The 27,419-nt window shown below is 33.2% G+C and overlaps 4 protein-coding genes across 8 annotated transcripts in view; 1 reads left to right on the top strand and 3 right to left on the bottom strand.

The window, feature by feature from the left end:
- Positions 1-376: 376 nt before the first annotated feature.
- Positions 377-10,889, bottom strand: LOC126748767 (NAD-dependent protein deacylase-like). Its single transcript, XM_050458213.1, has 5 exons — positions 10,481-10,889; positions 4,182-4,684; positions 3,914-4,128; positions 805-944; positions 377-709 (listed from the first exon to the last, which is right to left on the bottom strand). The coding sequence occupies exons 2-5, from the start codon at positions 4,440-4,442 to the stop codon at positions 498-500; spliced, it is 828 nt and encodes a 275-aa protein (XP_050314170.1). The 5' UTR covers positions 4,443-4,684; positions 10,481-10,889; the 3' UTR covers positions 377-497.
- A 283-nt stretch (positions 10,890-11,172) lies between these two features.
- LOC126748768 (small nuclear ribonucleoprotein Sm D2) lies at positions 11,173-11,857 on the bottom strand. The gene has a single exon (XM_050458214.1). It carries the CDS (start codon positions 11,704-11,706, stop codon positions 11,353-11,355), a length of 354 nt encoding a protein of 117 aa, XP_050314171.1. The 5' UTR covers positions 11,707-11,857; the 3' UTR covers positions 11,173-11,352.
- Positions 11,858-20,410: 8,553 nt separating this feature from the next.
- On the top strand, positions 20,411-22,222 carry LOC126748618 (cysteine-rich hydrophobic domain-containing protein 2). Its single transcript, XM_050457972.1, has 4 exons — positions 20,411-20,612; positions 20,758-20,883; positions 20,986-21,196; positions 21,391-22,222. The coding sequence occupies exons 2-4, from the start codon at positions 20,762-20,764 to the stop codon at positions 21,556-21,558; spliced, it is 501 nt and encodes a 166-aa protein (XP_050313929.1). The 5' UTR covers positions 20,411-20,612; positions 20,758-20,761; the 3' UTR covers positions 21,559-22,222.
- Positions 22,223-22,938: 716 nt separating this feature from the next.
- Positions 22,939-27,419, bottom strand: part of LOC126748487 (beta-arrestin-1) — a 36,963-nt gene continuing 32,482 nt past the window's right edge. For 3 of the 5 annotated variants that reach the window (XM_050457744.1, XM_050457743.1, XM_050457747.1), the window contains one exon: positions 22,939-27,368. In XM_050457744.1, coding sequence (XP_050313701.1) covers positions 27,278-27,368 — 91 coding nt within the window. In that variant the 3' untranslated portion in view covers positions 22,939-27,277. The remainder of the gene's footprint in view (positions 27,369-27,419) is intronic. The other 2 variants (XM_050457745.1, XM_050457746.1) reach the window with 2 other exon arrangements.

Genomic DNA, 27,419 nt, shown 5'->3' with positions numbered 1-27,419 from the left:
TCTCTAAGGCGGCAAGTCCAATAAATAAGTGAAAAAATGTAATTTTTTTGTTTGAAATAAAAGGGCATCTTACAAAATTATTGTTTTTTTTTATCCTCTAAACTCGCCAAGATTGTATGCAAAATATGTGACTTAAACAGATTGTAAAGGAGAGTTGCATAACAGTGTCATAGAGTTTAACACAGTTTAAAGAAAAATTAAACATGTTTTAGGACGATTTTGGTCTATTTTTTAAACATGTTTTGGATCAATTGATTAGATATTATATTTTAAGGCTTAGTTGAGAGTTTTATTTGATTATAATTGATCTCTATTAATGTGTTTATTTGGATAAATAATCATCAGATTATTTTAACTTAATTAAAACATTCAGAAATAAATAAAAATAATTTATTTACATTTGTTGTTCTATAACAGTTGACTGTTTAACATTCATTTTCAAATATTAATACTTGGGAAAATTACATCATAAAGGCATCTATTATAAAATACTTAAACTAGTCTTCATAACCCAAAGCCTTAGGCAAACATGTCCCACAAGGTCCTGGAAAATGAAACTGGAAATTCTCTTGACCAGATGCGTCATTAAGATTAAACTCAGCAACAGGGTAACCCCTTTCTGCTACAAGAGGTGCAAACATGGCTGCTGGCATTACAACTGAAGAAGTTCCTACCAATAAACACAAATCACAAGCCTCCACCAAATTCCCTAAAAAAAGGGTATAAAATATAAGGATAATTATGTTTATGGTACTTTCAATAAATCAAGATGATTAAAAGGTTTGGTGTTGATGATATACTTACTAGCTTGTTCGAAGAGATTTAAATCAAGATTTTCACCAAACCAGACAATATGGGGTCTTGCTAATTTTCCACAGGTTTTGCATTTTGGCAACTCTGCAATATCTATAGGTGGAAGGCTTTTCTCTGTCACATTGGGATCTCTAAAAATATATTACTAAACTTCACCCAATATGTAGTGCTAAAACGTGAATAGAAAATAAAATATTTGTCCTGTCTTTTAAAGAGATAAGAACATTTTCTGTGAGTTAATAATAATAGAAGCGGGATAACAGAAAATTAGAAATTAATAGTAGTTTTCGGACTGCAATAGTCATAAATTTAGCTATTCTACTCTATATTTATGCATATCATTATTTTAAGAAAAAATTTGTTTTGATCTAATTTAAATTGATAGATGAGCCGCTCAGAGGAAAAGTGGTATATATCAGTATTTTTTAATTTTTGAGTTATACCATTAATTATTTTTCTACTGGTCTAATATATTCAGTCGAAAACTGGTATAAGTCAAAATTTTAACTTAGCTAAGATAAGAGCTTCCTAACGTTATTCCTCTCAACATAATGGATTCGTTCGCTGGAATAGTGGTATAAGTCAAGGCACCGCGCTGTTCCGATGTCGCGCCAGGTCCTATTAAACTCGCTTTTTCTTGTTTAGTCAGGTTTTTTTAGTGTTATGGTACGTAGTGCGTACTTTGTGGTTGACTAGATAGCATCAAAGTTTTATTATTTCTTTAGTTTGTTGAAAAACGTGGTTTTGTTTACGGAACAAATGAGTGATTTGAATTTAGATAGTAACGAAAATGGTGTACAAAGAGGGAAAAACGTGTGCGACATGATAACGAGCATAAGAAAACCAAGGCAAAAATATTGAGGAACACCGGCAAGCAGTATGTTACTGGTAAAGGCATGATAATTCCTGCAAAGAGTTTTGAAAACAGCACATGTGGCTGTGTAAAGCGTTGCAAGAACTTTTTTAGCGAGGAGGAAAGAAACGGCATGTTTTCTCGTTTTTGGAGTTTTTCTCGACAAAATGCTTATGTTTCTGGACTTGTCCAAAGAGTTCCCGTGAAACAACGCCGTCCTAATGAGCTGGCTGATACATCAAAGGGGCCTAAGTCTGTTACTTACAAATACATTTTAAATAATAAAACAGAAAGTAAAAAAGGAAGAAATGGGTAATATATCAGGAGATCTTCGTGGGAAAAAGGAATGTGTGCACAAAACATCTGAAGAAACACTTAATGTTGTGAGGGAACATATTGGGCTTTTCCCGCGATTTGAAAGTCACTATACCAGGGCTCATAACACAAACAGGAAATTCTTAAGCCCTGATCTCAACATTCGAAAATTATATAATTTGTATATACAATACTGCGATGAAAAAGGTTTACCTCAGGAGCAAATTATTAAAGAACATATCTATATAGGGACGCATTCAATAAGGAATTCAACCTGTCGTTCCATAGCCCTAGGAAGGACACTTGTGCAAGGTGTGACAAGTACAAAATTAAAACATCCATTTTACCCGACGGACCTCAAAAGAAAGAACTAGAGACTGAGCATCAGCTGCATCTGAGAAAAGCCGAACGGGCAAGAAGTGCCTTAAAGGAAGATACAGAAACGTCAAGAAACTTAGACTCTACTGTTGTTTTGACCTTCGATCTTCAGAAAACGTTAGCTTTCCCCAAACTTTCTACATCAAATGCATACTATAAGCGTAATATGTACGTTTATAACTTGGGTATTCATCACACTTTAACTGGCCAAGCATTTATGTACATCTGGGATGAAACAGTGGCCTCTAGGGGTTCTCAGGAAATCGGGTCATGCCTCACGAAACACATCGAACTTCACTGTGTTTGACCATATCATTGCCTACAGTGATGGATGCACTGGTTAAAACAGAAACCTAAAGTTGTCACTGATTTGGAAAGCGATAGTTCAGAGTCCTAATAATAACGTTAGTAAGATTGATCACAAGTTTATGGTGTCTGGTCACTCCATCGAAAGGGCAGCCAAGCCGGCCTCAATCTACAGTAAAGATGACTGGATTCAAGTAATTCGCAATGCAAGAAAATCCAAGTTTCAGGTGTACGAAATGCAACAAAATAATTTTTTTTTGACTAAGAATTTGGAACAGTCAGTCACGAAAAGTAAAACAAACAATAATAAAGTGCCTTTCAAGTGGTTGCAAGTCCAGTGGCTACAGTTTGACAGCATTCCTTACGAACTCTTGTATAAGGAAACATTGAATAATGATGTGGAGTTTAGTAGTTTGGATCTAAAAAAATCAGCCAAGGGAAGACCCCGTACTTCCTTTTCTTCTGCAAGCTTACAACCACTGTATGATACTCCTAGATCAGTTACTGTAGCTATGAAATAAGATATGATAGAACTTCTTCAGTGGATTCCCCCGATTCAGCATCAGTTCTTCCTGGACTTACTGACAAAAGAAGATGCTGTTGACAGTGTTCCATTGTCCGATGCTGATAAAGATTAATTTGTTTAATAACTTGTTCTTACTCTCCTTACTGTAAGTTTAGTATGTAAGATAAGTAGTAGTGATGTTTTGCTCTCCAAGCTCTATATTTTTTGAACACTTTTATCAGTAATAGATATCATAGTAAGCATACTACAGCTATTATTTTTCTTTGGTTCATCAGTTTTGTGAAATTTGGTTAACTTTTACGAGGAAAAATGATATAACTCTCCAAGTTATACCACTTTTTCGCTATGTTTTTGAAAAAACTTACTGGAAGAATGACATTGGGCGGCAAAAATTTAATTTAATTTTTTAAAGGTTTTAAAGACACATGAAAATTAAACTAATTTTTTCGATAACATAATTTGGAATATTGTTGACAAAATAGAAATACCAACTTGAAACTACCTCTAATATGAGTGGTGCAGAAGCATAATCATTCAACTAACATGATAGCAAAGATGAAGAATCCACCTACATATAAATATATAATTAGTACATCTTAAAAAAAAATACTAAAGTATGGGATCTAAAGACTAAAACATAAAAATCTTTGCATTGGCTGATGTAAGAAATGTGTTACTTACTAACTAAGTTAACAGGTCTATTAAACATTTACAAAGCTTACCCTCTGTCTTTGAGAGCTTCACAGATAGGATTTTCCCAGTTTTCTTCTACTTGTTCACAGTGGGTACATCGGATTTTGCTCAGAGCCCCATGTAGTTCTAGCACATTTTTTGATCCAGCTCTATGATGTAAACCATCAACATTTTGAGTGATAATATGAAAATTTTTATTCTGAGTTTTGCAATCTTGCTCAAATTTAGCTAATGCAAGATGAGCCTAAAAACCTTTAATTTAAATTTAAAAGAAAAAATTGTAAAAAAGGTATCTACATTGTTTGGTGGTGCATTAAATGCCACACACCTCCTGTAATGGTAAAATTCCCATACTAAGGCTGGATTAGCCGTAAAGGCTTCTGGTGTAGCCAGTGATGTAGGTTTGTGATTTCTCCATATACCTGTTAAACCCCTAAACACAGGAATACCAGATTCCGCTGAAATTCCTGCGCCACTGAGAACTATAATATTTTTTGCCTGATCCAAAACTTTTTTAAAGCCCTGGAAGTTATTGAGACCTTTGCTTGAACTTGCCATTGCGTGTGTTAATTTTAAGATTTTTAAGAAAGGAATACAGATGTTCTGTTTGTATTTTGTCTTGTTGTCTTGTCTTGTTTAGTTGATGGCTTTGCTGCAAGGCAATTGCCAGCCCGATTTGGGGGAGACTCCTTCTATGTCTGGCTCTGGACCATGCAGGAATCTCCGAAATATCTTCTTATATTACAACTTTGCTCGTTCTGTTTAGCTTGTGACTATAGCTTTGTCTTTATGGTTTGTGGCTATAATACGGGAGGAAAACGTTAGTATTACAACAAACGGAATGACGGACCACACCAAGCACTAAAACAAGCGGGATTGTAGGATACAAGAGTGGTATTGGATAGTTGAGCTTCAAAGTTTAATCTTATTGATGTTTATAAATCGCATGATTATTTCTATTGATTCGTCGTCGGGGGCAGACAGAATTTGAGTTATGGATAATGGTGATATTTTCTTTTTCAATACAAAGATTTTATACAAGTCTAGATCGGGTATATTATTAATAGGGCATTCAAAAAATATGTGGTTTAGGTTATCAAACATACCGCAGTCGCAATAAGGGCTATCTTTCATTTTAATCTTATATAGATGGGCATTAGTCAGGCAATGACCTGTGCGCATTCTAATTATTGTTGTAACGTGTTTTCTATCCCTATAGGTCAAATTGGCTACCATTTTTTACTGTTAAAAGTAGATTGAACCCCAGCATAGCCGTGATGTTTCGATGTAACCAAAGCTTTCCATTTATTTTTCAAGACGTTTGAAATTTCTTGCTTAAGAGGATTAAAAATATCTTTTATGTCATATAACATTTTTCTAGGAATATTTAAGTCTGTCCCAATCTTGGCCAGAGTATCTGCCTCCGTATTTCCGGTTATACCAGAGTGTCCTGGAATCCAGGATAATTTGATGTTATAATCATTTTTGTTAGTTGTGACAATCAGCCTTTTTGTAGACAAAACCCAATGTTCGGAGTTAGCTGCAAAGGAAGGGTTGCAGAGTTTTGTTATGGCTCCTTTGAATCTGAAAAGACTATCGCATTTTTAATTTTTTGGTTAATAGCAGTTTTAATGGCATCATATATTGCAATTATTTCTGCTTTATATATACTTAAATAAATTTAATATATATACTTATTAATTTTGTCCTAAAGTTTGTATATATTTACGTTATCGTATGCTGCCTTGATATCTAAAAAAACGGCAATAACTGATTCGGAGGATTGAAAAGCAAGGGTAATGTATGAAGTGATATATGCAATATTATTGTATATACCCTTTCCCTTGCGAAAACCTGTCTGTTTATGTGAAAATTCTAAGTTATGTTCCAATTGCCAGTCTAGACGATTTTTAACCATAATTTCTAAGATTTTGGCTCCGCATGAAGATAACACAATTGGTCTATAATTTTCGGGATTTGATGGATCCCTCTCTGGCTTTAAGAAACTAGTGACATGCTTTATGTTCTCAGTATCATTGTCCCGAACAAAGTTAAAGTTGGGGTCTACATTTACAACTGTCATATTATTAAGAATCAATTGTTTAAAGTTGTCTGAAATTGTAACATTAAATCGGTTTACTTTAGAGTTGTTGTTAAATTTTTTGACCTTGTTCCAAACATATTTAATACTAGAATTTCTATTTAAAGTTTCACAAAATAGTCTTTCATAAATTTTTTCTTTTTTTTATCATTTAATTTTTTTCTAGTATGGCTATGGCCTTTGGCTGCAATATAATTTTCTATTGATGGGTTATTATTAAAAGTTGCTATGGCCGTTTTGCTTTCCCTGATCCAGGATGTACAATCAACATCCCACCACGGATTACCCCTTTTTTTAAACGTGCCAACTGTTTTAATTGGGATTACCTGATCGGCTACCATGTTTATATGACCAATTAATTCGTTATAAGACAGGTTGTAATTCAAATCTGAAAGGGTTATTAACACTTTATCATGAAAACTTTCCCAATCCACTTTTTTGAAGTTTCTAATATTATAGGGCCTAATGATGTGTAAATCATTATTGTCATGGTTGTTAAGTATAAAACGTATAAGAAAGTGGTCACTGTTTCCACAATCCCTGATAGTGTTCCAGGTTGCTTGTAAAGCTAAATTTCCGCTTACCATAGTTAAGTCTACAGCACTTGGCAATGACAGGGACAGTTGAAAAAGTGTTGGTGAACCATCATTCATGATTACAAGTCCATTGTTTGAAATAAAATCATTTATTATTCTGCCTCCTTTATTGGGTGTAGCTTTATCCCACAAGGGAGAATGAGAGTTAAAATCTCCCATTATAATAATATTTTTAGGGTTAAAAGATATTAGATCATTAAGGATGTCCTCATTAATGTGATTATGTGAGTTATAATAAAAGTTAACCACTTGCAATTTACCTATCTCAATTATAATATATTGTACGTGATCGGAAGAAAAAGATTTAATTGTCTTAAAGATAAGATTATTTTTGATACATGTGAGCACTCCGCCATAACCATCATTTCTATCCTGCCTAACTATGTTGTAAGAATTTAGTTTAAAGTTATCAGAGGTTTTCAGCCATGATTCATTTATTAAAAAAATGTCAGGGATTTCATTGTAAATTAGGTTTATTAAGTTGCCCCTGTTAGAGTTTATACTTCTTAGATTCCAAAAGATGATCTTTAAATTATTTACTCCTGACATTAATGTGAAGAGAAAGTCCAGCACCATTGACTATGTTTGCACTAATTATCCCGAACATATGGTGGATTGCACTGTTGTGAATTCTGGCATGTCGGACCACGAGGCAGTGATCTGTGAAATCAGTGAAGGGAAATGCCCCAAAACTGCTGAGTGCTCCTACGGTCGAATTTTCAGCAGGCGGTACTACGACAGATTCCATGACTCGTGTGTGGCTGCTGGATGGGAAAGCGTGTTGAATTCGACGGATCCATTGTCGTGTTTCCACTGGAAATTGATAAACGTCTTTGATATCTCTTTTCCCATGGTGAAAATTAGACCAAAAAAGAAAAAGAAGTCATGGTTAACTAGGGGACTTAAAACTCATGTAGAAATTTGAGATCCCTTCACACATCAAGAAAGTTCACGAATTGCCCAGCTTTTCATCAATATTTTAACTCTTATAGGTCTTTGTATCGGCGACTAATAAAAATCGCCAAAAAATCCTTCTACTCAAATTGCCTAAATAAGGCCACAAACAAGTCTAAAGAATGCTGGAAGATTGTTAATGATATCCATCAATCATACAGCAATTATTCCATGGCAGTCCCTGAATGTTCTGCTAGTCATATAAGTGACTTTTTTATTGGAATTGCTGATAAAATCCATAAAGATTTGGGTTTCCCAACAACAGATCCACTTACTTATTTATCAAGCACCAGTATTCAGGGATCATTTTTCTTTATACCTACAGACTTGGTTGAGCTTAAGGAGGTATTGACTTATATAAAAAACAAAAACTCAGCCGGGGAGGATGGCCTATCTGCCAAAATACTCCTGAACATGCCAGACTTCTCTCTGAGTGTCCTTGTTGAAGCTATAACACATCATGGGTTATGGGCACCTTTCCCGCTTGCCTAAAATCTGCTAAGGTTATCCCAATTCATAAGACGGGCAGCCTCGCTGAACCATCAAACTTTAGACCAATATCCCTTCTGTCTTCTGTCCAATACTTTTTCTCCTATATATTAATGACCTCATCCGACTTAATATCCAGGGAAAATTCACGCTCTTTACTGACGACACCACCTCTCTGGCATGGGTATGATACCGACTCTTTGAGAATAGCCATGTTGGCTGATCTTCAACTTATATATGAGTGGTTCAGGGCAAATTTACTATCATTAAAGTCCCATTTCAGGTATGGTGTCTGCTTTTGGGGTAGTGCAAGCAACTATCTTCTACAGATGTTGTTTATTCTACAGAAACGTGCTGTGCGTTATATATGCGGGATATCACCTAGGGAATCATGCCGACCATATTTTATCAGGGAGGGCATTCTTACAATCTACTGCCTATACATACAGGAGGTGGCATGCCTTATTTTCTCCCATCAATACAGGTTTGTCCTACAGAATCCACGATATGTCACTCGCCAGCGGAATAATTTGCGGCTTCCCATTCCAACATCTGCCTTGGTAAAGAGATCAATTTTTTATGAAGGTATAAAAATCTTTAACCACCTACCAGAGGACATTAGAGGGGCAAAATTTCTCATCAAATTTAAGTTTCTCTTGAGGAGATTTCTGAGTGGTCGAGCTTATTACTCTGTGGCTGAATATTTGAACGACAATCAGATTTTAATTAATTAAGGGAGACCTAGCTCTTTTCCTAACCTGTTTGTTTTAAATGTTTTTCTTTTTTTTATCCCTAAATGTTGAGCTGTACTTAGTTAAGAAAAGTTAGATATAGTTGATTTTGTTAATTCAAAAAAAAAAAAATGTAAATTTTAACTGTTTAACTTTGTTTTGTCATTGTAACTTGTATTTTTAAATATAATTTTAACCTTGTAACTCTGTCTCCTTAGGATTAGGTGAAGCTTTGTTTATAACAATATTTTGTTCAAACAATAAAGCATATTTGAATTTGAAAAAATTTGAATTTGAAAATTGTTTTTAGTTAAATGAATCTGACTGAGAGCCGGGATCAATATCCATATCAAAATTTTGATTGAATAAAAAGGTTTTTATTGTTCTTTTATTGTTTTCTGACATGTTTAAAAATGCATCGATGATGCTTTTAACTTCATCTGGGTACCAAGAAGATTCATGAGAATTAAAACTATGAACTGCAGTTTCTTTTTGGGGTCTAGAGTTAGGGGAAATTAAGTTATCATTATGTGCCTTTACATCATAACCTTTATGAATTATTCTTTTCTTTTTATTATTTTCAGAGACTACTTGTTGGTATGACCTTTTAATAGGGTCAGTTTTTGCATGTTGGGTTCGTCTTTGTGATGGTTGGATTACATTCTCTTTTAGATTGTTCTTTTCAGGACTATTTAGGTTTTTAATATTAGGGAAGTCAGAAGGATGATATACAAATTCATTATGTGTCAAATAGGTCTTTTTAACAATTTCGCTTGCATCAAAAAAGGGAATATTTTCGAATGCCATTAACTCTTTTATGTTTTTTTGCCTAGTATATTCGGGGCAGCTTTTGTCTGTGAAGCACCTTTCTTTGCCTTTACAGTTAGTGCGAGTATGACCATACCATAAACATCTAAAGCACTGCATTACAGGGGAGATGTATATAGAAATGGGTCTTTCCAGTCTGTAGATATTTAGGGATTTGGGAAGACAAACACCTTTAAATGTAATAAGAACTGAGCCAGTGGGTTCATATGTTATATCTTTGTCTTTAATTATTTTTCGGTTTAATCTTTTAACCTCTAGAATTTCTATGCCGGTATCAGTTTTAGAACATTCTAATATTTCTTTTTCGCCTATTTCTATGTCGATTTGCCTGACTAACCCTTTACAAGTCACAAAGTTAAATGGAATATAGATTTTATAGCCCTTATTTAACAGGGTTTTGTTTTTAACAAAATTATTTGCAGACAGAAAATTAATGAATTCTACAGAGATTCTGTTTAAGCCTTTATTTTTAATTTTTTCAACGTCTGTCAGATTTAGGTTAAAAATGTCTCTAGCAATTTTAATATTATTAAATTTGCCTACATTAAAACCCACTTTCGGTTCTTTTCGGTGGATTCTAAATAGACAAGAAATGGGCCAGTATCATTTTTAGAATAAAAAACTGGTTCTTTTTCAAGGTTGTTTTTTTTAGTATTTGAAGCCTCTATTGAAATACTACAAACATCAACATTGCCATTATCTATAGGGTCACATTCTTTTGGCATTAATGCCATGGGCTGGGGGGGGCCGCCACCCCTGCTTCACTCATAATACTTTAACTTTAAGCAATGTAATTGGAAATAAGCATGCACAAAATGGAAATTTTTAAGCCAAAAAGCAAATAAAAGCAAGCTAGTATGTAGAAAGCTTTAACCACTTAGAGTAAGCTCAACTTACCTTTTACACGCGCACAAACAGAAAATAAATTAGTAGAACAAGATGGAAACACAGCCTCCAAAAATGTAATGTAGCTGTCTCGCGATCGCAAGCCGAATGCTGTTTGTATTTTGTTTCTATTTACAAAAATCACAAACATAACCTGCTTAATATAGAATTTAGAGCTGGACTATGTTTTTATCGACGTTTTCCTTTCGATATCCGATGTTGATCACAATATTACAAAAAAACTTTCGTTTGTAGAGGTTTGCAACCAAGTAAAGTCGGTTTAGATATTTATGATCTATTGTAGAAAAAAGTGTTATCCAAATCATATGGGAGTTAGAGCCTTTTTCATCTCTTTAACATTTGACTTTCAAAGTAATTTTCACAACGAAACCTTAGTTTGAAGAGGTTTGGGAGCACCATAATTCGATTTAGGTATTCATTGTTAATATCTCGTCAAAGAATTATTAAAATATCTTGGGAATTTCAGGAGATACGGGCATTTTATTGATTAAACAACAGGAAGCGCGAACTATAATGCTGCTGCCGACATATGCTGCGTTCTCGATTTGGTTACTGGATACGATCGGACGCTAGCTTCCCACACATCCCAAAAGTATTCTACTATTTCATAAATATTTCTATAGTCCAATTAACTTATAATTACAGGAAAATATGTCAATGTAACATATAATTAAAAAAACAAGAAGAAAAAGAAAAATTTATTTATCAAAGACTTATCAAAAATCATTTTAAGCCTAAAGTGGTTTAGACAAGTGAAACTAAAACTAAAATCTCTTAACAGTAAGGGAACATAAATTAACTATGTGGCAAATATTCTCCAGGTCTGCCTCATCCCGAGTGAATATTACTTGGGTCAGTAAAGCTTAACTACCACTTGCGAGAGGGTTTCTTACAACCATAATAACAGCATCTCCTCGTAGGAACATCTTTGAAATAAAGCGGTCCTTATTTACAGGCTTTGATTTCTTCTTACCCTTGCCAGGTCTTGGAAGTTCAGTCCACATTTCCTTGACATTCTCAAGAACCATGTTACAATGCCTATCAAAAGCCTTAATTCTTCCAAGCAATTTTTTGTTATTTCTGCAGTTAATAAGTACTTGTGTATTATTCTTTACAGACTGTGTAAGTACAGAAAGAGGACCAGTGTTAAACTCTTCTTCCTCTCTAGCTTGAAGCTCCTCTGCAGTCATTTCAGATTTTGGTTTTGTTAGAGCCATATCTGCACTTTTGAACAAACGGTTTATACCTGAATATTCTCTGTGTCTGTATGTAAGAGAAAAAGAATTATGAAAATCGGGTTAAAACAATCACCGGCTTTGGATTTTATTTTTACTCCTTGGAGGTTAATTCGTAATCATGATTTGTCAAGTGTCAACTGTCAAGTGAAAAGAAAATCCGGTCGGAACGCCTCGTGGGATTGCTGAAAAGATAAAGCCCAGTTCGTATGCAGACGAATGGCGGATGCTCTAATTCTAACGCAGTGATTTAACACTGCGTGCCCTGTTATGTTTACATACTAAACCATGCTACTCGTTTAATGACATTGTAATGCGTGATATACATAAAAGTGGTGGCTCGTGGACAATTTTTCGAGGAGCGTAGTTTTGTAAATATGAGTTATTTTTTAAGACAAACTTAACTGAATGAATGTGAAAAGAAGAAAAAGAATGACATAATCAATGCCAGAGGTGCGACAGCAGACATACTGTAATACATTTTGAGTATTTTATAAGATGGCAGACTACGGCCTAGCAACCCGAATAGGTTAATGCCTTACCATTGGAAAACAGTCAAAGTCTATCAAAAGAATTGTGATCAGTAGGAATGCCTTCTTGGTGGAAAAAACCTATATTACCCGACACCACCTAAACAGGAAAAACAAGGGTATGAATTAAATAGAGGTAATATCAACATGCGTATTTAAAACTGTATTACAAGATTTGACACAGATTCACAGAAATAGCATTTCGGAAAAACCTTCACGGAGGTTCACCACATAATGCCCTAATATTCAACTCGTTCTATTAGAACAACGCGGCTACGCAACGGAGAGCCGTAGTGAGAAACAAGTATGTCCTAAAAAAACTCTAGACCAAATAGATAGAGTAGTATAAGAAGTCCCAGATCGGGAAACAATAAAGCTTTTGAACCCAGCACTGAAAGCATTAAAACAACTGAGAACCTACCTAATTCTAATCAACTCTGGACCTCCGAGTTATGAATCCTCTAGTTGTGCAACATCTAATAAAGTAAACGAAATAGATGATGGAATACCCAAATAAACAACAGAGAACACGAGAAGAATTGGGCTAACACCAGAACATAAAAGGAATATCTAACAAACCTGTTAAATCTTAACCTACAAAAATACAGTGGAATGAACCCAACCGTCAGACCGTGAATTTCCGTACAAAAAACATCAGGCAAGTTTGCTGAAACCTTAGAACATTAAGAGGCTAGAATGACTGAATTAGCATTGCCGTGGAATTATGGGCCGTTTAGTTGATTGCAACATCTCTGATGCAATAATGCCAAATGCTTATGTAGAAATGGCAAAAACACTTTATAATATCATAAAAATTTGTCACTTGTTTTGACAGGCGCAAAATAATATTATTCCCCTTTAATAAAATATGAATCATTTTTTCCATTAAAGAAGTCAACATTCAAAGTTAAATGAATATTGATAACATCCCTATATTAGAGCAAAAGGCAACCACATCGCAAGGCTTTCTTAATGAGTTTTTATTATTCTACGTTTATGATGACGGTTGCCCCTTGATATGATGTTATGTCAATATCGGTATTTACATGTAAAAAGATCGACCTAAATCGCCTTTTTCCTTTTTCTACCAGAAACTAAAGAAAAAACACAGAACTTCACAAATGCTGAATGCAAGGGCACACCCAGGATTTCTGCTAGGAGGAGGAGGACGCTCATACCTGTTTCGAGAAGATGGTCAGTCGGGTATATTAAAACAAAAAAATCATGAAAATTGACCTTTATTAATTAGTCTGATTGACAAAACAAAATATTGTATATATAATAATCATAATTTACCGGGTGGTGCGTCGCCGAGCGGAACATAGGAAATCCCAGGTAAATTTTAAGGGGGTCAATTATTGGCTTCCCTGTATATTTTACAGAAAAAATGTAGGATATCTTTTTGAAGAGACCAATCTGGCAAACCCTCGTGCAAAGTTTCAAAAAATTTTAATAAGCGAATCTTGAATTTGTTATAAGGCTTTGTAAAATCTGACGTACAGCCAAATACAAGAAATGTTTTTTTTTCGTTTTATCAATCTCACAACCATACATTCAAAGTAAGATACGTTAACATTACTTTTTTATCTAAACTTATATTTAAAATAACGATGAAGTTAAACCAATAACAATTATTATTATCGATTATTAAAAAAATAATTTTATTATACTTAGAATTTAATTAAACCAATAGCAGTATCTGAAATATTTTCAATTTATTTTCCCATCAAGCCTATCTGGTCCATTTCAACCATTAAACCTATTGTTAGTAAATTCGAGTCCAAAGACATTGCAATAAATAATTGTAAATGTTTAACTCAGAAGATCGAAAATAGATCCGAAAAAAGAGAGAACAGAACTCTTAATATTTTACTAAGTGTGGAAAAATAAAATAAAATACAATAACTTTTTAAAAAAAATACAGAATTACATAAAAACATCAATTGTTCAAACAACTCCCCATTAACAGCTAAACAATATCCTAACCGATCATAAAATTCATTTCTAACGTTACTAAGTTGATATTAGGAAATTTTATTACATTCTAACGAAATAGCGTTTTGTAACTGGTTTAGATTCTTAAATTTTACACTTTTATAAATTAAACTTTTTAAATGACCCCACAAAGAGAAGTCATTCGGTGAAAGATCAGGTGACCTGGCTGGCCAAAGTATCCAGTACCGCGGACCAATATTGTCGTTAAAAGCATTTTCCAAGCACTCTCTAACCATAGGGGCATTATGAGCCGGGCAACTATCCATTTGGTACCAGATCATTTGATCTTCCTGAACAACTTCTTCCAAGGCGGATCCAATTTGATTTTGAAATAAGTCCAAATAGATTTCAGCTGTTAGGTTATAGTCCATAAAAAAGGGTCCAATGATATGGTGTCCGATAATTCCCCCAATACATTTGTTTTTTGGGGATATTGTGTCCGAATATGAACAAAGCGATGTTCATTTTCTTGGCTGCAATACCGGCAATTCTGAACATTTGGTTCATTGTTGAGGGTAAATGTACATTCATCGGTGAAACAAATATTTATTCAAAAATTCGTATCATTATTTGTTCTTTCCATCATTTCAAAACAAAATGCCATTCTTCGCTCTTCATCTCCTTCCTGCAGCTCTTGGTGTTTTTCGAATTTATACGAATAATATTTGTGTTTTTTTAAAGTGCGCAATACCGTTGTATGATGTTTATTTACCTCTTGCCCAAGAACACTCGTACTAACCATCTTGTTTTCCTCCACACTCAGTAGAATATTAAGATCTCTGTTCTCTCTTTCTTCGGCTCTATTTTCGATATCCTGAGTTGAACATTTACAATTATTTACTACGGTACCTTTGGACTCGAACTTATTGACAATATGTTTAATAGTTGAAATGGACGAAATGGGCTTGGTGGGGAAATAAACTGAAAACATTTCAGACACTGCTCTAAAACTGTTTCCCGCATAATGCCACTTAATTATGGCTATTTTTTCGTCGATTGAATAATTCAAGATTCGCTTATTAAAATTTTTTGAAATTTGGCACAAGGGTTTGCCAGATTGGTCTCTTCAAAAAGTTATCTTACATTTTTTCTATAAAATGTACAGGAAGCCAATAATTGACCCCCTTAAAATTTACATGGGTTTTCCTGTGTTCCGCTCGGCGACGCACCACCCGGTATATGTATATTAAATTAACAGTAATCTTCTCGGATTTGCAAAAATTTGTTTATGACAGTCTCTTCAATAAAGTCACTGCTTTCTTTTAAATAATTGCGATGTATGTTCATCAGACATAAACCTTAAGTTTTTCTTCACCCATGGTGCTTCTATTTAACTCTTCGCAGCGTACTGAATAAGCGTTCTACGGTCGCCGTGGTGCATGAGATAGTGCTTAAAATAATGAATGCCTTTCTGACAGCAGGGTAAAATGGTAAAAAATGTTGACTGCGTTGAACAGATCAGCTACTTCTATGTCCCTTAATTGATCATCTGACAAAGCCTTCTTCACCCATAAATTATGCTAAGGTTCAGTTCTCCGGTGATATCCAGGTTATAAAATTCTTGGAATGATTCTGCGTTTTTGTGTAAGTCTGTAATGCTGGTTTTGGTCTTGGTCATATACAAGGGATGTAGCTTACTTAAAGCAAACGCCGGAGTATTTACTTGGGAAAATCGAATATTCAATGATGAAATGAGTGAATCAATGTATGGTATTTGCAGGGAACGCAGCCAATATTCGTTATCATTGTCTGATGGCGGATGACCTCTATCTGTTTGCTTGTGAGCAAGACGTAAAACCGAAATTTCTATGTTCAAATCCATTGCAAAAGCTCGCCCTTTTTTTGAAGCATTTCATTGCTTGTTCCATCAGGAAACTCGTGGTCATTTCTAAGAATGTTCTTGATATTTTTGATGTGTTTCCCCACCGAGATCATGTCGATCGATTTAGCTTGCAGTGCGCTATCTACTGGTTCTAAAACTGCTGAATATTTGGCTATTGTTTGTAGATCAATAATAAACACTGGTTTTGTAATGGCTGAATGCAACTGATATGCAGATTTTCTGGTGGAATAATTTCCCTCTACGGATAACCATTGACGTTTCTAGAGATTTCACAAGCTCTGGGAAATTTCGAGAAAACTTTCTGATGGACTTTCGGACCATCTCGTCTCACACAATCGTGATAGGTTTAGACGTGTACTCGACTTCACTGAAAAACGTTATAACATCCTCTACAGTATTTCCAAATTATGGCACTGCGTATTATTCATAACAAGGTTGAATTTGTGACTTGAACAATGAAAATATAAAGCACGAGGATATTTTTTCTCAAAATGGCTTGTACGCCACCCTCTTTCTCTGCCATTGTAGAACAGCCATCGAATCCAAACCCTACGCAATCTTCGGTTGGGAGGTTAGAACTAATCAAGAAATTGTCAATTGCTGAAGCATTTTGTGCTTTTAGTTCAACGAACCCTACAAATTCTTCTCTGATTTTCCTTTTGCTTTCGTCGTAGAAGTAGCCATGGTCTTGTAAACCTCATTTATTATATTCTTCTTATTAACTTCGCCACATAAATTTATCAATTCGTTTTGTATTTTTGGCAATGTGAAAACTGCATTGCGATGGCAATTTTCCATGTGACTCTTTAATTTGTCATCCCCTGAATTAATTCTCAAATTCAATAAATCTAGTAAAACACCCACATATGTTTGTTTTCCCCTAAGAGGCATATCATGTGTACCGCAAAATACTATACAAGAAATAATTGATGACAACATTTGTCTGTTTTCATCGATTGTTTTTTGGTGTCCACTTTGCAGTTGGATGTCTACAGGAACATTTTCAAGAAAGTCGCTGTTAGGTGAAGGTTGATCGTTGCATGCTTTAGGCAGGTCATGCATATTTTTGAACTATATGGCCTGACCATAAATGATCCCAAATTCCTCTCATAGTGCTGATGGGCGGAGGGAACAAAATACAATGCTTACAAAGAGCACCTTTTAGTCGCTTGGAATATACTAGCCATGGTGCATATTGATCAAACCAAGCATGATTAAATGTTTTTTTCAAATGGGTTGCATCATTTTCAAAATCGTAATTTCTGGGCCGGATCCAAGGATTTTATAACAACTCCCTCTTCTTTTCCGTAGATAGCTGGGTAGCCAACCCAACATAACGACCCAGATCATTTTCATGATAGCCATCGTCCACTATAATTTCAGGACCGATGTTGATGTCATAAGTTTGTTGGGACGTCGATGGAGAAGAATAGTCGGCAACATACATATTTACAGGTTCTGCTGGAGAATGTGACGCTTGTCCAATGTTAGCATGCAATGATCTTGGCATTACATGAGTAGTTTTATAATGGTTGTCATTTTCATCACTTCCGCTTCCACTGCTACTTTCCCGACCTTTTATTTCTTTTTTCGCGTGTTGTCCATACAAAAAATTACTCTTACGGTGTTAAGGCATAGGACGAAAATACGGAAAATGAAGATAAAGATATATCAAATATTCCTGCTCCAGAAATACATAGAAAATACTCGACTCTCGACTCTATTTCCGTCCTTGTCTCATACTTGCTATCACTGCCTTTCCTTTTTGTAAACACCCACAAAAAATAGCAAATGGGCCAACATTCTAGAAGCATCAACTAATTAACATAAAACAGTGATTCCTTAATTATTTTTTTTCTCCAAAACGGTTCATTTTATTGATAATGAATAAGATTATCTTTTATTTAAATACGCGAGATTTCCCACATTTTCCGGGACACTCTGTATATTCAGGATAATAGAATCCTAAACATAAAAAGTTAAAAGAACACTGAACGACATAGAAACCCCGCCAATAAATACCTCAAAATTAGTTTTCTTCTTTTTCCTTCAGTCCCCAGAGTTCCCTTAGCGAACGATTACGCTTTAAGCTGCTATGTTCAAACCACTTTTTATGTTCTCGTCTCTAGTATGTATACTGTATCTCTAATAGATATGTATTCTGAGCGAGGGGTTCTATTACCACACTTGTGTTCTATTACCACATGATGGCGGAAGCCAGCTTAATCATCTAACTATTATGTATGATCTTAAGTTTTTGATGGCTCAGAATAGTAAAACACCTTTCTGGGTTTTGTATTAGATAAACGCCGCAGCATTAACATAACTGGGAGCAAATTGCAGCTAATGTTGCGAAGTACCATCAGTCGTAGTATTGTTACAGGATTAATTACGCTTTAGACGGGATCTGGAGAATCCTAACTTTTATTCATTTGGTTAAAATATTTAAAAATGACCTTGTTATAAATCTTTCTTTCAAAACTTTACAAGTACGAGATTAATCGTGAGGTGAAATAAATCTAGTATCATCTCTTTCCGCCAGCACGTTTTTAGCTAAATTAATACTAAAAACTAAAATTCATTAGTGTTTCTTCTTTTCAATCAAATATTTTTTGAAGCAGGATGGTTCTTAGTGGTTCGATGCCTCTTGAAACTTCGTAAGTAGTTTTCACCGTTGGTGACATTTTATTTGGTGTACCGTGTTTCCATTGAGAAATCTCTTAGGGCTCCTTGAATATGCATTTGTAAACCGCCAGCCATTACCCAGCAGTGATGAGGATTTCGCCCTGAAGCTAAAAAAGCAGATAATTTCGCCGCCCTTAGCCCCGTCCACCCACATGATGCCTTAAGCCCTATGTGGTGAGAAATAACCCATCGCGGGCTCTCGCCCCCGAAAGAAGAACACCATGGAACTTTACCCGTAAGCTTACTAGTCTTTTTCTTTTCCTCTTTAATTGATCTTAACCATATTCTTTTGATTTCTTTGTCGTATGATTTAACATGAATTTATTATTTTTATCACCTTCTCATTTTAACTTTAAAACTTAAGTTATATTTATTTTATAATTATGTAAATTAAAACAATTCAATGTTACGCTTTATTATGTAATGCTATTGAAGTGATCACTGACGAATTTAGGTACCTTTAGTTTATAAACTTATATTATATATCTTTTATTTATTTTTGCTTACATTTTTAATACCATCATGTATATTTACTTTCCATGTAGATTTTGTTTGCCTTACAACTTTAATAAACACCCTATTTAAATTAAATTAAGGTGTTTTACTACTGAGTGAGTGAGTGTGACTGAGACAACTGACCATACAGAAAACCCACGAAGATAAGTTCTTTGTTTTATCATTTAAATTTAACAGGGTTTCTGGAACCTATCAGGTCTAGGGAGTTGTTCTTGTTGTTTAAAACTTTTAAATCAAGACTGCCGAATAAACTCAACTCCCTAGAAATAGTCCCTGTAAACCGGTTAGTCTTGCCGGACTATTATTTTTGCCATAACAGTATAAAACTTCGAATACAGGTTAATTTTAGTTTTCTTCTGCTTTTGTTTTTAATTTTAGGACTCTTTTACAATACGATTTGGAGATTTAGGAAAACCGTCGGGTATGTACCTATTTTTCAAATCGATACCTTTTAAAATTTAATTTTTAAATCACATTGATATCTCTCCTAAGATGCATCGGGCGTGGCTACCGACGAGAATAGATTCAGCTACCAACGGCAAGGGGTACGAAACGATTCCGAAAGAATATCTTATAGGCAGTCCTATAAGCCAATTTTTATCTCACAAAATATCTTAACCCAGTCTATAAGAAGCATTCCAATTTACTTGTCCCTACTCGACAATATGGTACAAGGCAAGTAAATAATATTTGATTAACGATTCCTAGGAGCACTTTGATGAAAAAGTCTTTGATTTAATTTGCTAAAATGGCCTTTAACCATCTTGGGTATTAGGTTTTCGAATATGTGCAAGGGGTTTAGAATAAGAGTAAAAGTATTGCTTTTGGGGAAAGCTCATTATGATGCAGCTGAATCCCTTATTCATATTTATGTATATACTAAGCATTAGATGTATATGATCCTTGTTTTTTTTTGGTTTCTGACTGAATGAATTTTTCGTTAAACCCTTTTTTAATAAAGGTTGGCGGTGTAACGTAATTACGAATGCGTTCTTTCGATCCGTTAAGGGATATAAAACGGCGCTGCACGCTTGTGTTTACGCCTTAAGAGCCCCTTCGGAGTACGTAATGTCACAATAAGCGCCATCTCTTGGTGTATGTTTTGGCCAATAAACAAAAAGAATTTTATAAATATTATTTATTATTATTCTTTCATTATATTTGTCACTGACTACGAACCGCGTAGTGAAAAATTCTAAAAGCAAAACAAATACTTCGATAGACTGTCGTAATCTCCAAACAATCACAACGTTAATCCCTACTAAAGTGTATATTGAAAACCCAATATAATTTTAATTTATATATATCACCAGCTGTAGGTAAGGTATTAATAAATTTAGCCTTCACTCTCATATTGCTAACCTTTTACTGATTTTCTTTTCTTTTTGTTGTTTGTAACCAATATAACAATTACTTTGTCTGTAACAAAGTATTCTTTTTACATGGTTTCATTCTAATTCTTAGCTACATGGAAGGCTTTGATGCAATCTACTATGAGGAAGAAATAGAAAATAATGAAGAGACAGAAGCCGCTGATATATCCTTGGTGCCTGATCCTGTTGTTATTCGAGGAGCAGGAAATATGACAGTGTAAGTAATAGTTTTAAATATTTTAGAGTACCTTTTCATCAATTGCACTATGGCACGAAAAAAAGTATAAAGTTCAATTTTTTTTTTTAAATCTTGATGTAGATTTGGTCTAAGTAACCGATTCAGCACAGAATTCCCCAGTGGTTTGGTTTCACGGGTTGCTCCTGAAGAATTTAAGGAAACCATTGTTAGAATAAATGGAGTACTTAAGAAGAGCTTACCAGTTAATGTTAAGTGGCTTTTTTGTGGATGTCTTTGTTGTTGTTGCACCCTAGGTTGTTCATTATGGCCTGTTATATGTCTTAGTAAAAGGGTAAGTGCTTCATTTTATTATGTGCAACTAATTTCCTACTTTATCCTATATTTTTTTATCTACTGGGCATGCTATTTTAGTAACCTAGGAAAATCCATATTTATACATAAACTTGATCAACTCACTTACAGTCACTATGCAAACCTTCTCTGCTAGTGATTTTTTAAAATATATTTGTTTTGCTTTTATTGTAGACACAACATTCCCTAAATAAGCTATTAGAGTGGGAGAACAGCTATTTATATAACAAACTGGGGCTCCATTGGAGATTAAGCAAGCAACAATGTGATTCTTCATCTATGATGGAATATGTTATTCTGATAGAATTTTTGCCTAAAGTACCAATTCATAAGCCTGATTAGTTAATACTTAACCACATATAAACAAGATGCCTATTTTAAGAATTTAATTGACTGTTGCTAGCTTTTTAAAATGGGAAACAACATCAGTCAGTTAAATTTCTTAATATTTTTCAAAGGAGAGTGTGCCTTGTATGTTAAGTATGTAACTTACAATAATATCTCAGTTCCCATATAACCTCTCTGTATATATTGTATGTGATAATAAACTATTGTATATCATTGTTTACATTTCCATTCATTAATTCTATTATCAAACCATGTTACAAAGCATTTAATTTGGTTATTGTTAATGTTAGTTGAATTATTTCTAGTTTATTTCCCTTACATTAAGTTACAGTAAGGGTTGTATCTCCATGTAGATACAGTTAGTATTATTAATTATTATAAAGCAGACTGCATTCTGCGAGCAATCATTATTAAAATATGCAAATCAGTGAAGGCTATGCTAATTAGCATTTCTTATAAATGCACAATATTGTCCCAGTTTAACACTATAATATGTAGTGATCAATTCTATAAACTCATTCAGAAAAAAAATGCTTTAATTATATTGCATATAGGAAATTTGGTAAGAAAGTCATTATTTTTAATTGCCAACTCTTGTAAATACCTTATTATATATAAATAGTGTAATTTGTCTTAATAAACTAGCGTTTACTTATAACCATGTGTTTTACTAATAAGCCAGGTGTTCAAGAGGAAAAAATATTTTATTTATATTGTGTTATCACTTAATTCCTTTACAAGTCATAGAAAATTTAGTTAAGTGCTGGAGTGGGAATATAAATTTGCTTAGCAATATAATGCATCAAATCAATGTTTGAATTTCAAATACGCTTTTGTCTTCCTTTTCCTGCATAGTCATATCAGTTTTATACATAATCTACCTAATGGTAAAAATCATTCTCAAAAAGATGCAGCCTCGGATGAATAAATGTCAGGACCACTAAACTATTTAATTTCTTATTTATCTCATAAACCAATAGGTAATAGTCGTTGATATTAAAGATAAAAACTTATCTTGTTTATTTTTTCTTTGAACAGTAAAAAATGAAATTATCAAGAGGGATCTTCATGGAAATGCAACATTTTTCAATAAAGCTAGAAAATCATAAGACGAGACAGTGGAAACTCGCGTATTATTTAATAATGTAATTTTATGTATTTATGCTAAAAATCACATATGCATTTTATTAATATCCCCTTACATCTTTTCAGTAATTGCGACAATCATTGCAAGAAAACTTACCATTCTGCTTTTGAGATTAAGCCTATTAGATTTAATTATTGTTACTTATTTTCAGGGTGCAAAAATATTTACGATAACGCGCTGTTGAGCTAAGTTTATTTGAGTAAGTTAAGCAAATTAAAAAACGTCAATACAGGATAGTTACACATTTTATTATTAAAAATAATAAATAAGATTTCTATATAATATAAGAACAGTATACTATTAATTTTCTATAAAAAGAAAGACTAAACTTATAAAATGGACTTCCGAATTGACAATAGTGTGATGAATTTTTCTTAAATTATCAATAAGTATAAGACTAGTAGGTATATAATTAGGGTATAGGGATACATATTAATGTCGAACATATTTCCAAATATTTGCTTAAAGTAATAATAGCGCAGAAGATACTAGGTTTCATGTATTATACAGCTTTTCTTTTCTCAACAAAAGTTAACATGTAAAAAGAGGCAAAGTAACAGTGAAGAGCCTGGACATTTTTTATTGAAAGAAGTTTTGCTGAATTGCTTAATTATAAAGTTTCCTTAAACCTTAACTGTGATAAAACAATATATTAAATTACAGTTACGAATAGACGATCTGAAGAAAATACTTTATCACAAAGGCACTCGGTCCAAAAAATATTACAATTATTATAAAAATATCAATTACTTAATTGTGTATAATTTTTTTTTAAATATCACAATAAAAAATTACAAAAAACTGGGTAGTACTTAGTATGTAGACCATTTTCATTCCTAATTTTTTCCTTTGTTCATTCTAATGTGTGATATGTTGAACTAACAATATACTTCTCATTAAGTTTTCAAATTTTTGTTTAAAGAAAATAGCCTTCATATCATAGACCACAACATACGATCATTGCTATAAAATAAGAAATATATAAAAACCTTTATTGTTAAACCTAAGTAGGCTCCAAGTTTCTAACAAACTAATAATAGATATGAACATGTCAATCAAAATTATATTTAATAAGAATTAGTTAAAATGAAGCCTCGAAGTCGTACAGATACTGTGCAAAAAAAATGGTTACAGGTTTCATCACAGCCCGGAATCGTGGGCGTTGACCTGTAAAACGACACTTAAAATATAATAAGCGTAATCTTTGCCTGGTGATAAACATTTTCTCCCAATAGGATAAAAAGTTAGATAAAAACCAAATTTGAATTTACAAGAAATGCGTTTTTATTGTGAATGCATCACACCTATTAGTTTGTCGGTTTGGGCTACCTGCGACCCTCCTAATTTACGAAACTTTAGAGTTTATGCTATACAATAAAACTATATTTTGTTCTAACTACTACAAAGCAATCTATTGGCAGTAAAATAAGTAAAACTTATACTTTCAGAAATATAATGTTGTTAAAAAAAACCCGTGTAAATATAAAAACTCGATTGTTGTTAAATGCACCCTGTTCTTAAGGTTCTCAAGAGCCCAAAAATACGATCAATCTTGACCTCTCACGTATATAAATCTAATAAAAATCTAAAAAACAGTTCATAAAGTTATGGTTACAGTAATTTTTGCCGAGTATAAAAGTGCAACATTTAAAAAAGTAATAAAAAATACTTGTAAAAAAATTCAGTACAAACATTTTTCAACTCGCACACAAAAGCATTATTTGAGTCAAGACTTCATAACAAAAACCAATAAAAAAAAAGCGCATTTGGCTACACCAGACAAAAAATCCTAAGCAGACATCATTCTAAACATATATTGTTGCACTACATAAAATAAAAGATTTATCTAAAAACTTACAGTCAACTATTTATGTCATAAAGTCTTGAAAATACAATGTTAGAAAATATCTGGCCAGAAGTAACTAAAGATGATACTTATTCTTCATATTTTAGATTAAAGTTCAAAGCACCGTTTTCAAATTCATAAGAACCATATACGAAGAATAGAAATATAATTTACATATTTTTGCCTAATTCATTGTAAGATATTGTTAGCGTGCTTTTTATTTCGTATTTATAAATAGGCTGCACAAAGTATTTGCTCAACCACAAAGATAATTATTTGACGAGTAAATCAAAAAGATAACCAAAAAAAAAACCATTGCATCTAACCCATTTAGAACATTTTAAAAATACATATCTTCATATAAATTGATATAAAAAGCACGATAATTATTAATGCATTGTTCTTCAAAAATATCCTGGACGGTTTAAACTGGTATAAAAGAACAAAAACTACTTATAAATATAAATGCACTTGCTTAAGGAACAAGTTTTTTAGGAAAAAAATCCCAAGTCTTAACCAGCAAAACCATTCAAACTCATATCTGTAATCAAGCGCCCAAATCGATTTTTAACATTCAAAATGTTATCTCATACTATTTGGATTTGATAGCCAGAATAACGTATTCTTTAACAGAACATTAAAAAAATCATAAACTATTTTAATTTACGCCAGAAAAAAAATTATCCAATACAAAATTATATGTAAATACACATATTAAAAAAAATAGTAAACAGTTGCTTGTTGATATTGCGAAAACACATTAATATTTTTATATGAAGACCTGCACATCACCTCACTCCCGTACCATTACATAATAGCTCTTTAAACTTCAAACATGTAAGACATTTTTGTACACCAGCTTCACCCAGAGTAAGTATACCAAAAAGTATATTCAACCAATATACAAGCATATTCCATTAAACGCAGATAATGTAATTATTTATATAAGATGTTACCAGTATGAGAGATGTCATGCAGGATTCTGAAAATATTTTGTAAGTAAGAAATAAAAAAAGTCGAACTTTCCGCTGTTTTAGTAAAACCAACTATACTAACAGTAATCATATAATTTCAGTTTTATTAACTTCTGCAGTTCGTTTTAACTAACTGCTATCGTCCAAATTTCTTTATTTAAATATTTACAACAATCAAACAACATTAACAACAATTTAACAAATGTGATTGCAATATATATTGTTATAATACGTTAAGAACAAAAATAATTAAAAGATTAAATAAGCATAATATATTTATTATGATTGAAAAAATACTTACTCTCAAAATACCCCAAATTTCTATATTTTTCATCTTGTACTTTAAATATACATGAGTTTCTTCTTCAAATTCTTAACATTGTAAATTGCAAAAAGCAATAGACAATGCTGCAAGCGCTCTGTAGCTACTAAAAACTAGCGTTTGAAGCTGTAATAAATATACTTATTTATTATTTAGATTTACCGATCAATTGTCTCGCTATTTACATACTCCAGGTACTTGTATGAAAAAATTCGTTGATGTCATTAGAAAATTGTTCGATCAGGAAGGATATTATTCTAATCTAACCCACTATGAATTCAAAATAAAATTACTCTTCGTAAGTAAGGTTAGTTAGATCTACTACGTAAAACAATGCTCTTAGTATAAAATACCATCTTGTCAGGAACACAAGTCAATATGTTCCGTCTTCCTTTACCCTGGTACAATCTCTTTTTCAGTCTTTTTTTCTTAAATATTGAAGCGGGTGCTTTGACTTCATATAGAACTATAATAGAAAAACGACTATATGTTATATAAATCTTGTAGGGTAACTTTTAAGTAAATCTATCTAACAAATATTCAGATGGTATATTGTATGCTTTGCTTAGGTCTAAATTTAAAATGAGCAATAAAAAAGCAACACATTATAACGCTAATTAATATCTGAATTCAAGAAGTTATGCACAACGATGCCAAAAACCAAACACAATCACTTCATTAATATTAATGGTCAAGTGCCTTTTTTATTAAGTTGATGATGGTTAGGCCTTCGGTACCACGCGATAAGGAGTGGGCTGTTTTCAGATAAAATACAAACATACAATGAACCAACTGAGGAGCTACTTGGGACAAAATAAAATCCGAAAAATACATTTATATATGACAGCATTATCTTAAACATTCAATAACATGCTTTTTGGCCGGGTGTCCCGGATCGTACCTTAACATACTGTACACAATGACAAAAAATAACTTTTTACATTTTATCTTTGTACTTGCCTTATTACTTTCATCTATAAAAACATCACCATCTTAAATCTACAAATTGTATTTAAATCCACCTATTAGAGTTTTAAGAGGTTGTTTTAGAAAGTGTAATTCCTTATAGATAAACATGAAAAAACAATTAATACCTCTCATGACGTTAGTGGTAAAATTATGTTTTATTGGAATCAGTGAACATGTAGGGGAACAATAGGTTTCTCTCTTGTTTCAACTCAATGCACCTTAATAAAGAAATAAATCTGAGACACCGGGTACCACAAGCATTACTTTTTACGTGAAACAATTACAACAAAGAGTTTTTTTTTGGTTAGGGCTGGTAACAGCCAATGACTAGGGGTACACACACATACGGATGATAAATTTTTCAAAACTTGCTACTTGCAGGTTATATGTACTTCAGTACTTATAGTTATGACGGTAGACGTTAGGCTAGCCCGTACCTGCCATTACGAAACCGCTCATGCATCGGTCTCGCCACCTTTTAGCCTTAATCTGGCGAAGTCCTCGAATATGATATCGTCGTCGTGATCCTGGAGTTGATTATCATCACTAAAGAATTAAATATAATTAATAATCACAGTTAACAATATGATTTAATGA

Source organism: Anthonomus grandis, chromosome 22 (genome assembly GCF_022605725.1).
Source record: "Anthonomus grandis grandis chromosome 22, icAntGran1.3, whole genome shotgun sequence".
In the NCBI taxonomy this organism is placed as follows: Eukaryota; Metazoa; Arthropoda; class Insecta; order Coleoptera; family Curculionidae; genus Anthonomus; species Anthonomus grandis.
The sequence above is the reverse complement of the archived record's forward strand: the minus strand, read 5'-3'. Positions and strand labels throughout refer to the sequence as shown.

Bases quoted from the DNA above. Each gene is read 5' to 3' on its own strand.
- LOC126748767 (XM_050458213.1), bottom strand. From the start codon at position 4,442: ATGGCAAGTTCAAGCAAAGGTCTCAATAACTTCCAGGGCTTTAAAAAA. The intron at 4,129-4,181 runs GTAGATACCTTT...AAAGGTTTTTAG, and splicing joins TTAATGCACCACCAAACAAT to GCTCATCTTGCATTAGCTAA. The intron at 710-804 runs GTAAGTATATCA...CCCTTTTTTTAG, and splicing joins AAATCTCTTCGAACAAGCTA to GGAATTTGGTGGAGGCTTGT.
- LOC126748768 (XM_050458214.1), bottom strand. From the start codon at position 11,706: ATGGCTCTAACAAAACCAAAATCTGAAATGACTGCAGAGGAGCTTCAA.
- LOC126748618 (XM_050457972.1), top strand. From the start codon at position 20,762: ATGGAAGGCTTTGATGCAATCTACTATGAGGAAGAAATAGAAAATAAT. The intron at 20,884-20,985 runs GTAAGTAATAGT...ATCTTGATGTAG, and splicing joins GGAGCAGGAAATATGACAGT to ATTTGGTCTAAGTAACCGAT. The intron at 21,197-21,390 runs GTAAGTGCTTCA...CTTTTATTGTAG, and splicing joins TTATATGTCTTAGTAAAAGG to ACACAACATTCCCTAAATAA.